At 25.9% G+C, this 14,506-nt stretch overlaps 2 protein-coding genes and 1 long non-coding RNA gene across 4 annotated transcripts in view; all 3 read left to right on the top strand.

The window, feature by feature from the left end:
- LOC116184899 lies at positions 1-11,477 on the top strand. 2 transcript variants are annotated; one of them, XM_031508073.1, is made up of 4 exons: positions 1-139; positions 226-389; positions 11,131-11,202; positions 11,360-11,477. In XM_031508073.1, exons 1-4 carry the CDS (start codon positions 101-103, stop codon positions 11,394-11,396), a joined length of 312 nt encoding a protein of 103 aa, XP_031363933.1. In that variant the 5' UTR covers positions 1-100; the 3' UTR covers positions 11,397-11,477. The 2 variants fall into 2 exon arrangements, with proteins under 2 accessions (XP_031363933.1, XP_031363934.1); XM_031508074.1 differs by having other exon boundaries at positions 11,343-11,458.
- On the top strand, positions 3,292-4,824 carry LOC116184901. The gene is made up of 3 exons (XR_004149559.1): positions 3,292-3,363; positions 3,434-3,558; positions 4,099-4,824. It is a non-coding gene; the product is annotated as an uncharacterized LOC116184901 (long non-coding RNA).
- Positions 11,478-11,916: 439 nt separating the features above from the next.
- Positions 11,917-14,506, top strand: part of LOC102676312 (potassium voltage-gated channel subfamily KQT member 1-like) — a 14,161-nt gene continuing 11,571 nt past the window's right edge. The window contains exons 1-2 of the mRNA XM_031508072.1: positions 11,917-12,037; positions 14,375-14,506. The gene's annotated coding sequence lies outside the window, so the exon portion shown is untranslated. The remainder of the gene's footprint in view (positions 12,038-14,374) is intronic.

The raw sequence follows: 14,506 nt of genomic DNA on the forward strand, positions 1-14,506 counted from the left end.
GGGACCATTTTTTTCCTTCATCGTCCTACGGCTTTTCGCGCACAATCGATAGTCAAAGCGTGTATATCTCACGCGCCACGACGTATACACGTGTACGTGAATGCATCGTTGGTACACGTGCCTATCATCATTGATAGATGTAAATCTACAGTGTTGTTTTCTCATTCTAGTTTATTATTGTAATTTTGTGCAAATGAAGGTTAGTGTACGACGAACATTGTTCGGTTCAGTAAGCGCACGAATCGATTCGACCAGGATGTCTCGAGGAAACATCGACCATGTACCTGCGAATACATCGATGTAATATGTGATCTGGATAACCGCTCGTTTCTTTGGGTTATCTCGATTCTTGGTTCACATTTCGTTCCTGTGAGCTCTTTTCGTGACAGGTAAGCGTTTATTTTTATATATGTAACTCATAAAATTTATTCTAAATTTTCTTGAATCTGATTAATTTGGACAAAAATTGTGTAATCTTCTGTTTTGAAATTTTAACCTTACTTTTGCACAATTATTATTATTTTTTCTCGAATATTTGATAAAATATTAAATAAATAAGCGGAATAAAAGGAATTGGAACTATATAAGAATTATATTTGATATAATTGCATTTTTAGTGAAATAAAAATGAAATGGTATGTTAAAATAGGAAACGATACGATATTTAGAATAATTTTATAAAATTAAAAAATAATTTTAGGAAATCAATCAGACATTAAAATATAAATAAATGATATATGTATTTTATGATCGAATATTTTGCATATTATTATGGTAAAAGATGTTTAAATAAATAATAATATTGCTAGAATAAGTAATCTTTTAATTATTTCTTTTTATTATATAAAATCAATATTCTATTTACATTATTGTTTGCAAATATTAAATATTTATTATGAAACATTGAAATCTAATATAAAAAAAATTATAATTCGAATAATGTTCAAAGTAACAAATTAATAATGTTTTCGAACATAATTCACATTCATTTTTCATTTATTTTCAATTGACACTTTATTTAATTTATATTTTGTTTACAGAAATATAAAAAAATATTTTTATTTATTTTATATGTTTTTTATTCATATTATTTTTTATTATTTTTTTAAAATATAGATATTTTTCAAGTATTTTATAAATTTGGAAAAATAGTTTCGATTTGTTCACTATCGAATCAACGAAATTTATTATTTAGTGTTTCATAAGATTTATTTTCATAATCAATAATTGATTAGGATGAATAACCTATAAGATTGTTTTGTGAATAATCGGGGTCAAAGTTTAAATATGCAAATTCGAAAAACTTGTGGAATTCTTCATTATATTATCATTAGTAAAAGAAATCAACATATTAATAACGTTATAAAATGATAAGATCGGTAATTTTATTTTGTATACGCAGCGCATTATTTTTTTTCTAAAAGATTGAATAAAATTTAATACGCACTAAGTATTAAAAATTTTTTTTTTTTGTATTTATATATTTATTTATATATATTTATTTACATATAGTACAATATATTATATTTTCTACTGAAAATTTTATATTGCTATGATTTTATTATTTTGTAATGTTCTTAGAAATCAACTTACTTTATATACTTAGACACGAACTTTAACATGAGAATTACATATATGATTCGTGACATTTTCATGCAAATTTGTAAATAACTTAGGAAATAGTGAAAATTGTGGCCATGTATGACTTGTTATGATTTTGTTGCCAGTTCTTGTGCTATCTGGTATTTCGACAATGATAATTACAACAAAAGAGTAAATAGACAAGTATATCTCGAGTACGTAGTTCGCTTTTGGTGTCATGTTATTGTCTCGCGAAATATGTTATCGCGCATTGAGGTTATATTTTTGGGAGATGAGTTATTGAAACAAGTAGGTATTTTTGTTCATGTGAATTGGTGTGGAAGTAAGTAATTATCATATTATAACGATATATTGTTGTAAATTTTACTGGTATAGTTAAAGAAGATATTTTTATTTATTTTTATAGAAAATTCTCAATCTTTATTTCAATTTTTAAATAAAATACTTGCTGCAAACTTATTAGGAACTTTATATGATAGTATTAGTATATAATACTAATATAATATAATAGTAATTAATTAATTAATTCTTTTTACAAAAAGAAATTATAAATCTAGGAATATTTTTAATTCACTATTTTTAATCAGCATATTTCTATTACAATTATTATACACTTTTCTCTTATTATTTTTAAAATTATATTTAATACAAAATTAGGATTAAAATCTTTAAAATAATTTATACAATTTACTTTTCGTTTTATAAATACTTTTCTGAAAAAATTTTCAATTAAAAAAAGATGTTATCAATGTTAAACAATAATAAAAAGAAAGAAATAAAATTTCGACGAAGGAAAGTAATTAAATTTACTTCCTTGAGAATAATTATCAGCCTTCATTTTGTTCAATCTCACGAGTAGTTAATTTTCACGGGAAACTAGATTCGAAAAAACAATGCGAAATTCAAGTATCACGGCGAATTTTTACATTTGCATTTATATTCTCATTCCTGTCCAGAACATTCATCCTATTGTTCATATTTTTCCTGAAAAAAATTCTTTGCAATTTCAATATTAGGATGTCCATTCTCCTCCATCCTGAAGAGCAGAGGTACTGAACGCGCGATTAAGCGTGACTTATAAAGGTTGCCTTTTTAAAGGAGATAGAGACTTGTGATGAATTAAAATTACGACGTGAAAAGAGCACGTGTCGAACAAAAAATTGACCAAGAACCATCGTAATTTCATCGTATTTTCCAAAAGTTTGATATCAATCATTTTCTTAATTATGCTAATATTGAATCTCTCTTTAGCTTCCTTACTTAATGAACTAGAATTGAAAATGTTAATGCCAATTTTGTTTGTCAATCATTTTCAATAATGATTTTATTAAAAAAAATTTTAAGCTAAAAAAAAGTTAAAATTCTTAATCTTATGTAAATTTTATATTCCATGAATTGTATGATAATTTTATATTTTTTATCAATTTTTTAGATATTTTAGATTAATAAACTTTTGAAAATCTATTTCAATAGATATTTGATAAATAATTTTTTTTAGATATAATTCTTTAAAATTGCAATTTATATGCAATTTAGTATTACTATAATAAATATTAATATTTATTTGTTTTTTAAATTAATTTCTTTTTTTTAAATTTTTGCAATGAATATATGAATTCTTAACTTTCGATCGGCGGAATAAAAATTTTTTTTATCCCTTTATCGAAAGGCACCTATTGAAGGCAATTTTTCGTTCATTTTTTTGAATTCGGACGGTTGGCCTTTTATTCTCGACGAGATTCGGACGAATAAGAGAACGATGTAATTTTTCTTCTTTTTATAGATTTCACAGTTGGCACTCTCGATATCTATAATATCTTTTTTCTTAAAGATCCCGACGGAATATGATAAAGGATCCGACATTTGTCTTCGTATGAAGAAGGAACCATTTAGCACAGTTGCAGTATTGCTCCCAGTGGAACGATATTATACGAGAAATGTCTGCTTTTTGACAAGGTCAAATATTTTATTTTTACATTTTTTGTTGAATGTATAAGGTAACTTTTTTTTTATTTTTATTTTATTTAATTTATAATACTAGATTTATTATAATTTCATGTTATTATAATTAAATTCTAGAGTTTTTTTATTAAAAAATATCTTTAGAGAATATCAGGAAGATTAAACTATAAAATTTTAAAAAATATAAATTGAAATTTGATTTGTTTGCTATAAAAACATATTTGAATATTTGTTTTTATATTTTCATTTTTGTCTCTATTTTCTAAAATTTTCTAAAAGATTAGTTTTGTTATTATTGGTACTACTGGAAAATTAAATTGTGTTTGCATCCATTCTTTAATTATTTATAAGGTTATGTTATATTTTTTTTACAAGATACAAAGATTCTCTTTTTATTTTATTCATTATTCTGTTTTATACTTTTTAAAATATGTTTTCTTTCTCTTTAAGTTACTATCCCTTTTACGTTCAACAAAAATATAAAGGGAATTCTGAGCTATATTAAATTAAATTTTAATTCCTTTGTTTCATAAGTATCCAGCTTGAGCCATCCAATTTCTTTCAAATAGCAATGCAACTATATAATGATATTTGTATAAACTCAACAGAAAAAATCTAATAATTGTATCTCATTGATATCATACTTACATTACTTACATGAAAAAAATCCTAAAAGCATAATTTCATCATGGATTGAAATTAAAAGAAAAAAAGAAAAGAAAAGAAAAGAAAAAATCGACACAAGCACACTCAAACGATGATTCGATAAGACTGGATCAATAATTTATATTATTGAAATCATCTTGTTCAAGTTTAAGGGAGCAGGAAATGAAAGAGTGTATCTTACGTAAGTACAAGTTACACGAAATTCGAGATGGAACGATCTCGCCAGTTTCCCTCGATACTGCAGTTCTCTTGCTTCTTGAAAATGTAATCTTTTCTGGGATTGGGGAAACTCGGGGATGGCCGAAGTTGTACGGAGGAACCTTTTATAAATTCAGCAGCCGGTATTCGGTAACTTTTGCAAAGGTTTGGCCTGGCGAAGTTTCCATTATTCCACCAGTTCCATTGTCGCGTCTCAATTTCGCGTTCCTCAAATTCAAGATGCTGAATCGATTCCAATATCCTTTTGTCCGCGATGGCACACGATGACACCAGATAAGTAATTTCATTAAAGATATACGCGGGGATCGATTTATTCTCAGCACTTGGTGGTAACAGATTTATACAAAAATATAAATATATAAATATATTTTTTTTGGGGAATTAAAGAAATTTGTTAAAACGGACTGTTATTCTATTTTAATTCTATTTTAATGATTTTCGACATTTAATATTTTCATCCGTGGACTTTTCTTTTTTTTCTTATAATTATATAAAATTGAATTTTTAATAAATTAAGATAGATATATTTTATTTTTGAAGTTAGATCGTTTGATGAATTAAAAAAAAAAAATTAAAAAAAGAATATATTGAAGATCTGTGGTATAAGATATTTGATGCATGATGATGGATCATAGATCATCCTATTTTTTATATTCTCTCATAACTCTATTAGAATAAGAATAAAAGTAAATTCAATTTTTGAAAACCAGTTTGCTCGAGGGTTGATCCACAGGTTGGCAATTCGTGTCTATCTCATGCATATCCTTTTGATATTAGAAGTCTAATTTTAGATTATCTCTATAGAAAGAAGGTTCATAATCTTCATATCTTTCAATGGAAATGACATTTGATTTCTAAACACAATTACGGAGTTTTTTTAACAAATAAATGTCTTTGGGGCTAAAAATTATACATTTTTATTCAAAATCATTTTTAAAAATATGTAAAAATGATTCCATTTCTTCAATAATTATTAAAACATTTCTTTTTTATAAATACTTTCCATTATCTTGTCTTTATCGTATTCAGAAAATCATATGATTGTTTAATAAAATTATTATGAGGTGGAATATCATGTCACTTTGTGACACAAAAAAAAATTACATATCATATTATAATAATAAAAGTTTAATAAAATTATTACGGAAGAAAATTACGCGTGCATGTCCGTTTTTAAATAATTATTAGACGTTTTAATTCTTTTTAGCTTTTTAGCCAGAGAATTTTACGCGAAATTTAAAAGTCTCGTCGTATAATTGAGCAAGGTGTATGTGTATTTCAGGAACTGGGTTAGGTTAACAGCCGTGATAAGTTGAATAGATAAACATGACCGATCGAAAAGTCGGCTGTTCGTCAAGGCTATACCCATTTTTCATTTATTTAACAGGATTTATACGCGCCAGTGATTACGTCCAGTTGAAAAATCGCGTTTTTCCCAGAAAAAAAAAACAAATAATAAAAATATTAGTCTATACCGCGAACCTTAACAGTTAAATCGGTTATATCCCTCGTTATCGATATAATGATGACTTTATTACATGGATATCGTTTTTTATTAGAAGAATTATCGTAAAATTGCCTCGTTGTTCAGTCTCCGCTAGCATTATGTCGTTCTTTGAATACAATTGAAATTATATAACATGACAATATATATATGTGTGTGTGTGTGTGAAATAATAAATTACATGGAATATATTATAACGTATATATAGTTTTAGATTTTATCATGAAAAAAAAATATTATTGACGTTTATATATATATATATAAAGAGAGAGAAACACTCACAGATATCAATATTCTAATTTCATAATTCTTCCACTATTTTAATTATTTCATTTACATTTATTTAAAAGAAAGAGAAAAGTAAAAATATTTAAAGATGATTAAAGATCGAGTCTGCAATTTTTCAATTATTCAATTTCATCAATCGATTTATAATTCTTAGAAAAAAGAAAAAAAAGGAAAGAACAAAAATTATCACGTTAAAAACTTCATCCCAATTATCCAACGAATATCACACATTACGAGTGATTAAAAATTCCAATTTTCTTTCCGCAAACAGCCGGATTTCCATCCCCTTCCATTAATTTGTCATTCGTGTAATGGACGGTTGATTAGCAATTTAATTAGCGGAAATCGGTATGTTTCGCATCCACGTCAGAATAAACGCACACTGGCGCATAATCGATACTTTTGTAACAATGCACTCGCTCCTTTTCTCGTCACGCATCCGACGCGTCGTTGGAACACGAGTTTTTATTTCTTTTTTATCCCATCTCATCTTCGAAAATCGAAGTGACGCGATAAATTCGAAGACGTGATAATCGAGCGGAATAGGAATGTATAGGAAGAGTAAGGAGAGATATGATTTCGTTGATGTAAATTTTGATTGGAGGGAAGGGGGAAACGGTTGATTGTCACGCGATCGATGTTTCACATGCATGCCTCAATATTAATTTTCAATGAGCGATTTGAAAGAATCAACCGCGCCTTTATCGTTGCGAGAGAATTGCAAGATGGACGGGATACATTAGTTGGAATCGATGGTGGATAAAAATGGTGTCTTACAATCTTTTCTTTTGAATTATGATCTTTCTTCTGTGTAAAGAAACTTAGAAAAATTGATACAGTTAATTAACAGTTTTTATAAATTGGATGTTTTAGAATAAGTTTATTTATTAAATAAATTTATTACAGTAAATCTACTTTTGAATATAATTAAATTGAAATATTACTTAAGTCGTTAAGTAAAAATGATGGATATCTTATGAAAGAAACTTTATGCAAGATCCAATTTATGATAAAAACTTATGACTTTGAATCAATTTTAATATCTTTCTTATGTACTTATTTCGATTATGAAGTTACAAAATAATGGATTCAATATTTATATGTATAGATAAATTATAATAATAAGTTTTCGCATCATGAGTTGAGATATTATTGTGAAATAAAGCTTTTGATGATAGAGATTTGATTGTGTGACGAAATTTGAAATTGTTCTGTCATGGATGATAAATGCGCATTATTAATAATGATGATATCGAAATTATCTAATTATTACGCTATTATATCAATGAACAATAGCGTCAGGGATGTAAAATATTTAATTGTACTCGTGCTTCGTTGATAAATAATTTTAAAGAGAAATTTATTGATAAACTGTAGTTTTACTTTTTTGAATTGCAAATTCTTTCTTTCAACCACGAGATCTATCGAGAAACGAATCTAAATCTTTTGAATACAAGGAAATTACATTTGTAGATTACGAAGACTATAAAATCTGTAGAATGTAGGATTTATTAAATCCGGAGAGAGAGAGAGAGAGAGTAGGAGAATCGGAAATAAAAATTTTACAGCCTATACGATTTATAGGCCACAAAAGTTATGGGTTTATGATTTACACGGATTGTCGAGAAACACGTAATATAGCTTTAGAGGATCGATTGTGTATGTAGAAAAATAATAAAAAGACGAGGCCATTTAATTTTATTAAGATTTTGCTTAAGAAACGCCTGCACGCAGGCAACCAGTCCGTCCGTACACGCTACATTTAATAACGCATTACAATGTCACAAGAAAACTTTTTAATGGAATATTTTTAAGTTGATGTAATCGTATCATTAACATGCATTGAAATTTTAATTTAAACGAGAAAATGTTTTTTTTTGTTTCCTTATTAAACATAAAAACGATTTAGATTTATTTCTTATTTAATAAAAAGTGTCTTAATCTTTTTAACATTTGTTTAAAATTACAATGAACAGGTAGGATAAGAGAATTTGAAATAAATATCTGTTTATCTATATTCAGATTTTTCATTCAGGTTTTTTTACTGTTAAAAATTTATATCGTGATACAACTACATAAATTGAATGTGATACCTGTTAGAGTTACGTTATAACGATTCTATTTTTGTCAACACCATACGGTATTGATTATTTCCATAATGTCACAACATTTACCTTGTTAATGTGTCATCGATTAAGAGAGATACCTTTCACGCGCTCGTCGTTGAAAATGTTTCGTTCATTTCTCATAATATATACTTTCGTGTTGCGTAATTAGTCGAAGATTTTTACTTTATTTTATTGTGCTATGAATCTATCGAATCTTTTTTTGTAATGTATTACATAAATATATTGTAAATTTGGCATTCATTGTTATCACTAAAAAATTATTGCTTATGTAAAACTTGCAATAAAAAAAATGTGTAGATAAAACATGGCTTAAAAAAATATTGTACAGAAATAGAAATCTAATTATAAGAAAACTAGGTTATGGTGTTTAAAACGTGCTTGTTAACTTTTTATAACTATTGCATGCTTCACAAGTTTATCATTCTTTATGAAAGATAGCATGTTATTTTAATACTTATTATATTACTGAACACAGAAAATTAGCATATTAAAAATAATCTCTATAGGATTTGGAGAATGTCAATTTGTACAGTTTGTACAATTGCATGTTATTTCTGATTTATAACTGTCTAGTTGTTAAATTTATCCTTAGGTCTAAGATTCCTTGGTTTAGGACACCTCCTGATACAAGTAGAGAGGAAGTATAGGTTTATTTGGAAGATAGAGGAGAGAGTTCTTAGTGGAAGTGGTTTTAGTATGTTTAATAGAGAAGTTTCTAACAGAGAGAAATTCATTGAATTTAAAGAGGAGTTTTAATGTATCTTGTAGGAATAGTTTAGTGGATTTATAGAGGAAGAGCTTAGTAGATTTAATACAAAAAGTTTTTTGGAAAGATTTTAGTGGATCTAGAGAAGGAAGACATACAATTAATAGAAAGATTTTAGTATATCTAATGGAAGAAGTTTTAATAGTTTTAATTAAGGATTTCTGTAAGGATTAGGTCAAATTTTATAATATCTAATATCAGCAGATTGAATATGATTTATTTTTTTCCTTTGCTAAGTAATTTTTTTCCTTGATTGAATTCTTTTATTTTTATTACAATTTGTTTATAATCTCTCTGTATATAATATTTTTTAAATAAATCTCTTGTATTCTGCAATTCTATGTATTAAAAAATCTAAGATGAATTATAGATGATTCAATAAGAATGAAAAGAATTTGTGAAAGTGTGAATTCAGTTTAAGCTTTTTTTTTTTTCCTCTTTAAAGCTGATGAATAGCAGCTTTCTAAGATAGAAATGTTTCATTCTTGTGTATCTCTTGTTCTTTTTGTGCCTTTGTGTGCTTTTGTGAAATTGTTCGAGGAAAGCTTTTTTTCTTGGATGGAATTGTATCGTTGGTGATGCGACTTAACGATTTTCCTATAATATATTATCAAAGAAGATTCGTATAAAGAAATTATTTTTCACGTAATGAAATATTGCATCGATTTGGAAAAATCTATTAACCTTTCCATTCTTTCGAAATAGTTTTTAATCGTGCAATTTCTATCGATGTGGAAGAATTGATTTTGGTCAGTGATTTGTCCTAGAATTTCAAGGAGTTCGTTAAATGTCAAGTCGGTTTCTATTTGAAGTCTCCATTATTTTTCTGATGACGTCGTTTCCTTATCTATTATAGATTTGATTATCAATTATTGAGCATCCATATCGATTCTTAAATAGGGATGTAAAATGTTTATTAACAAATATTGCAAATACACAATTTTGTATTCTATTTTAATATTCCTTACTTTTTTTTTATCTCAAATTTATTATTACATTATAACAACGATATCCAAATGATCTCTGATCATTTTAAAATCAACGTATGAACAATTTTTAACATTTTGAATTCTCAACAAAAAGATAACTCTGTTCTCGTTTAAATTAAATATTTTTCTCTGTGAAAATTTTATCTTAAATTCTTTTTAAAGAATCGATGCCGAATTTTTCAAAAATACATAAATCTTCAAAATTGTATATTACTTTAACATCAATCGAGAGTATTTTTTAAATTTTCGTTTTCGTCTGATCGCGTTATAAATTACTGTATATTCAATTTTACAAAGAAAATTGAAAATTCCATTTCATGTTGTTACCATGTTGTTTCCAGTATCACGGAACTGCCGTGAAATTCTCGAAATTGAAGATAATATGATTAAATGTTGTAACAGAGAAAACGCGAGGTCGGAGATATTTCACAGTCCAACTTTAATATAAAACTTCGTCAAAGGGTTGATTGCGAAATATCCCAAGCTAGACAGAAGTTATATCGTTTTATTATTTAACGCTTGGCACGAAATTCTCGCGAACCGAGACATATTTAAAATAATATGAATTCGCAAGAGTGCTCGTTTCTACTCTGTGGAGAAATAGAATGATGTATAAGTAGATCGTTATCGTCTCGTTCTCGTTATATTACACGCTTACGTAATGATGCTAATGATGTACAGTGACTTTCAAAATTATATACAGGCCGTTGACACATTCGTGTAGAACTTTCGAAAGATTCTAGGCAACGAGAACAGAAACAAAAATGTTGCACGATTCAAATTTTTTATATAATAATTTTATAATACTTTAAACAATATCTTTGATCAAAATCATTCAAATCTTAACAGTTTAAGTATTAAAGATAACTTTTATTCTAATTGTTAAAAATTAATAAGTAAATAATAAAAAAAAAAAGTAATTTCATTATTATTCCATTCTTTCTCCCTAGAGTGGAGATTTTATGATTTTCTTTGTTTCTTTTTTTCATCTTTTTTTTTCCACAGAACGTTAACAAATTGGCGAACGAAGGACAGGAAAAAAAGGGGGAAAAAAAAGTATCACGTGCAAACGATAAGGTCAGTGTCGGCGTAGGAGACACGAACATGTCTTCTCCAAGCCTATATGTCTATATTGTAAAATCTACTACTATATAATTCCGTTGAACTAGACCTACTAACATCGAGACAGCTTTTGTATCGATCTATTTCACACGCAGGTAATGTGTGCTTTTAGCAAACAGCTGCCGGTCTACGCGTCTCCGCTTCGATGACCGAAGTTATGCGAAACCGAAGTCTATAGACAGAAGAGTACATATGGGAATGGTCAGGTCAATATGTGACTTAAAAAAGAATTAAAAATCGTGGAATGAGAATTATACGATTCAGGTGAAATAATTTCTGCAGTTTTTTTTGAAATATATATGTATATATAGGGATTGTGAAGAATTGATTTTTATTTCATATTTCTGTGTAATTATATTTCTAATATTGTATAAATTTTAATTTTATTCTAGGATAGATTTGTTTATAGGGAAAATTATCATTGATCTTTATTTCATATTGTGAAGGATGGATATTTGAAGGATATTTATTTAATTTTTGATAACTATGATTGAAAAATGGCATTTGGCATTTGATTCTATGAATCTATGATTTATGAGGTTTGATGTTAAAGAGAAGTCGAGGTAAAATTAGCATTTCATTGCTGAATGTTATTATAATTACTTTTAAAAGAAACTTGTTCTTTTTTTTAAATCTAATTTAAGTTTCTTTATTCGATTTTCATTTTAGATATCGAAAAGAAGATATTTTGATGACATTATTATCAAGAGTAATATATCAGCAATTTTGAAGTTGTTCAGGATGGATAAGACATTAGCTTTCTAGGAAAATTTTTTCATTCAACAAAGAAGTATATAGTAATTTAATTTGCGAATTTTATTTTGATATCTTAATAAAATTCGATTTTATATTATATTTTCAATAATTTCATTCAAAATTATCTTTTATACAATATAATTATCATAATTTTTCATTCATAATTTATTATTTATGATTTTTATTAATTTTAGTTTCTATTATATAATATATTTAGTTTTAATTATTGTTTTACATGTTCCATATTTTTCCATTATTTGAGAATGAATTTATACATGATTAATAAATTATAAACTTCAGAAAATATTTTTCTTCATTTAATTCTTTCAAATTTTTGTTAACATTTCATTTTATTCACTTTATTCATTTAACAAAGACATTCATGTGCTTCTTCGTTGACTCTACGTTATAGATCCATAAATTTAATTAAAATATTATAACTTCGAAACCAAGCTCCATAAATTGTAACGACTTTATTGTTAGATTTTAGGAGGCAAAAGCAGTAGAATGCAATTTAATTCATTATTCCTTGTAATTATATATTTATTAAAATTCATTAGTTATGAAGATTCTTAAAAAAGTATGAAAGAAAATTGTTGTTCTAAAATTCGCAATAATTTCTATATGCAATAATTTATTTTTTCATATTGCTTCATATGAATTAAAAAATTAATCGAAAATTAAAACATTAACGATTAGAATTTATTTTTTACTTAATAAAGTTTTTTTTGCAAGAATTTTATTTTTTAGAAAAGAGAATTATATTTTCTTCACTTGTATTATTCTAATTTTTAATGATAATGATCTATTTATATTTGTTTCTATACTAAGAAAATATTGATTTATATTTTATTAGTATTTACACAATATTCAACAGTGAGGTATTTAAAAATATCAGTTTGATATCAAATTGCTGGCAACACAAAAGAACCCTGTCACAAGAATGATTTATGATGTTGGTATAATCTATATATGCATATATAAAAATAGTTTTGCATACTGAGAATTTGCCATATTGCAATTTTTATTCTTTTTTGTATATTATGCGTCAAAAAACTCGATAATTGAAGTTTATATTTTTTCCTGAAAAAGACGATGCTTTAAATCAATTTTCAGAGACGTATAATTTTTGTAATAAATTTCAAAGTATGTAATATTAATCAAAAGTAAAATTTAAGAATCTTTTTACTTTAAAAAATTTATTCATCAAAAACGAACGAAATGAAATTAATTAGGCAATTTTAATGAAAAAGAAGAAGTTATAATGAAAAAAAAAAAAAAAAATTTGAATTCACAAGTGTATGTATATTTATATTATATAATATTAAAAAAAATTGTTAAAACGATGAACGAAAGCTCATTTTTTCACGTGAATATTTCATTTCAATAATTTTAATTCTTATTCATTATCATAAAACGGTAAAGTTTTTTTTACAAGATATGACATTGTTACATTTAGCCTTCACTTGGTTAATAGTAGAAAAATTGTTCTGCAAGTTTTGTAAGGTTAATGATAAGTTTCAAAAGGAATGCTATCAGTACTTTGATGATGACTATACCCAAGTCTACCTATAAGACTTTTTTACAGTGGTAATCAATAGATGACCTAAATTGGTTCGATGGTAAAAACGACTTGTAGCGTTTTTAGATAGTTCTGGAAATTGTGCTTTGAAACACTTGAAAGACATATGAAATTATAATATTAAGAAATTTTATTTTATAATTAAAATTTTAAATAATTTTGTATCTTTTATTAATCGAATTGACGTTATCAAAATTTAATATGCGATATTGTTTGGAGGAAATATCGATTTATCGATTAATTTCATCGATATAATCGATTATTAATTAATATTATAATATTCTTTCTCAACTCGATTTTGAAGAGAAATAAATAATTCTTTTTCTAATATTTCTTTCATAATTTATTATATGAACAGATTATAAAATTTCGAAAATGATTAAAATCGATGTGTACATTTATATATATATCGATATATAGAAAATAATTATTAATATTATAAATATTAATAATATACAATTAAATATTAATCGAAGTATGATTAAGATTTATGATTTATAAATTTATGCATTATTCATAAAATAATATTATGTTAATAATTATGTAACAATTAAAAATATGAAATTTCACGATAATTTAAATTTTTGAACGTTTATCATTTCTATAATAATCTATAGACTATAGTAATATACTATAGTAATTATTACTAGTATATTACTATAGTAATTTCTATAGTAATTTCTATAGTGATATAGTAATAATTTAAATAATATTTTTTATTCAGATTTGTGTGGCCAAAATTTCATTTCATTTCTTATTTTTAATTAATTAATTCTTGTATTATTTCAGAGTCAAAGAAAATCTGAACTAGAAGTATTCCGGTACAAAGTGTTCGTCTCGAGATTCTTTGTGAGCTGGGCATGGTCTTAGGGACGACGGCGGGGCGATGACGCTCTACCACCGTCGTTCGTCATCGCCACG

This window comes from Apis dorsata, unplaced genomic scaffold (genome assembly GCF_000469605.1).
Source record: "Apis dorsata unplaced genomic scaffold, Apis dorsata 1.3 scaffold_74, whole genome shotgun sequence".
NCBI classification, from domain to species: Eukaryota; Metazoa; Arthropoda; class Insecta; order Hymenoptera; family Apidae; genus Apis; species Apis dorsata.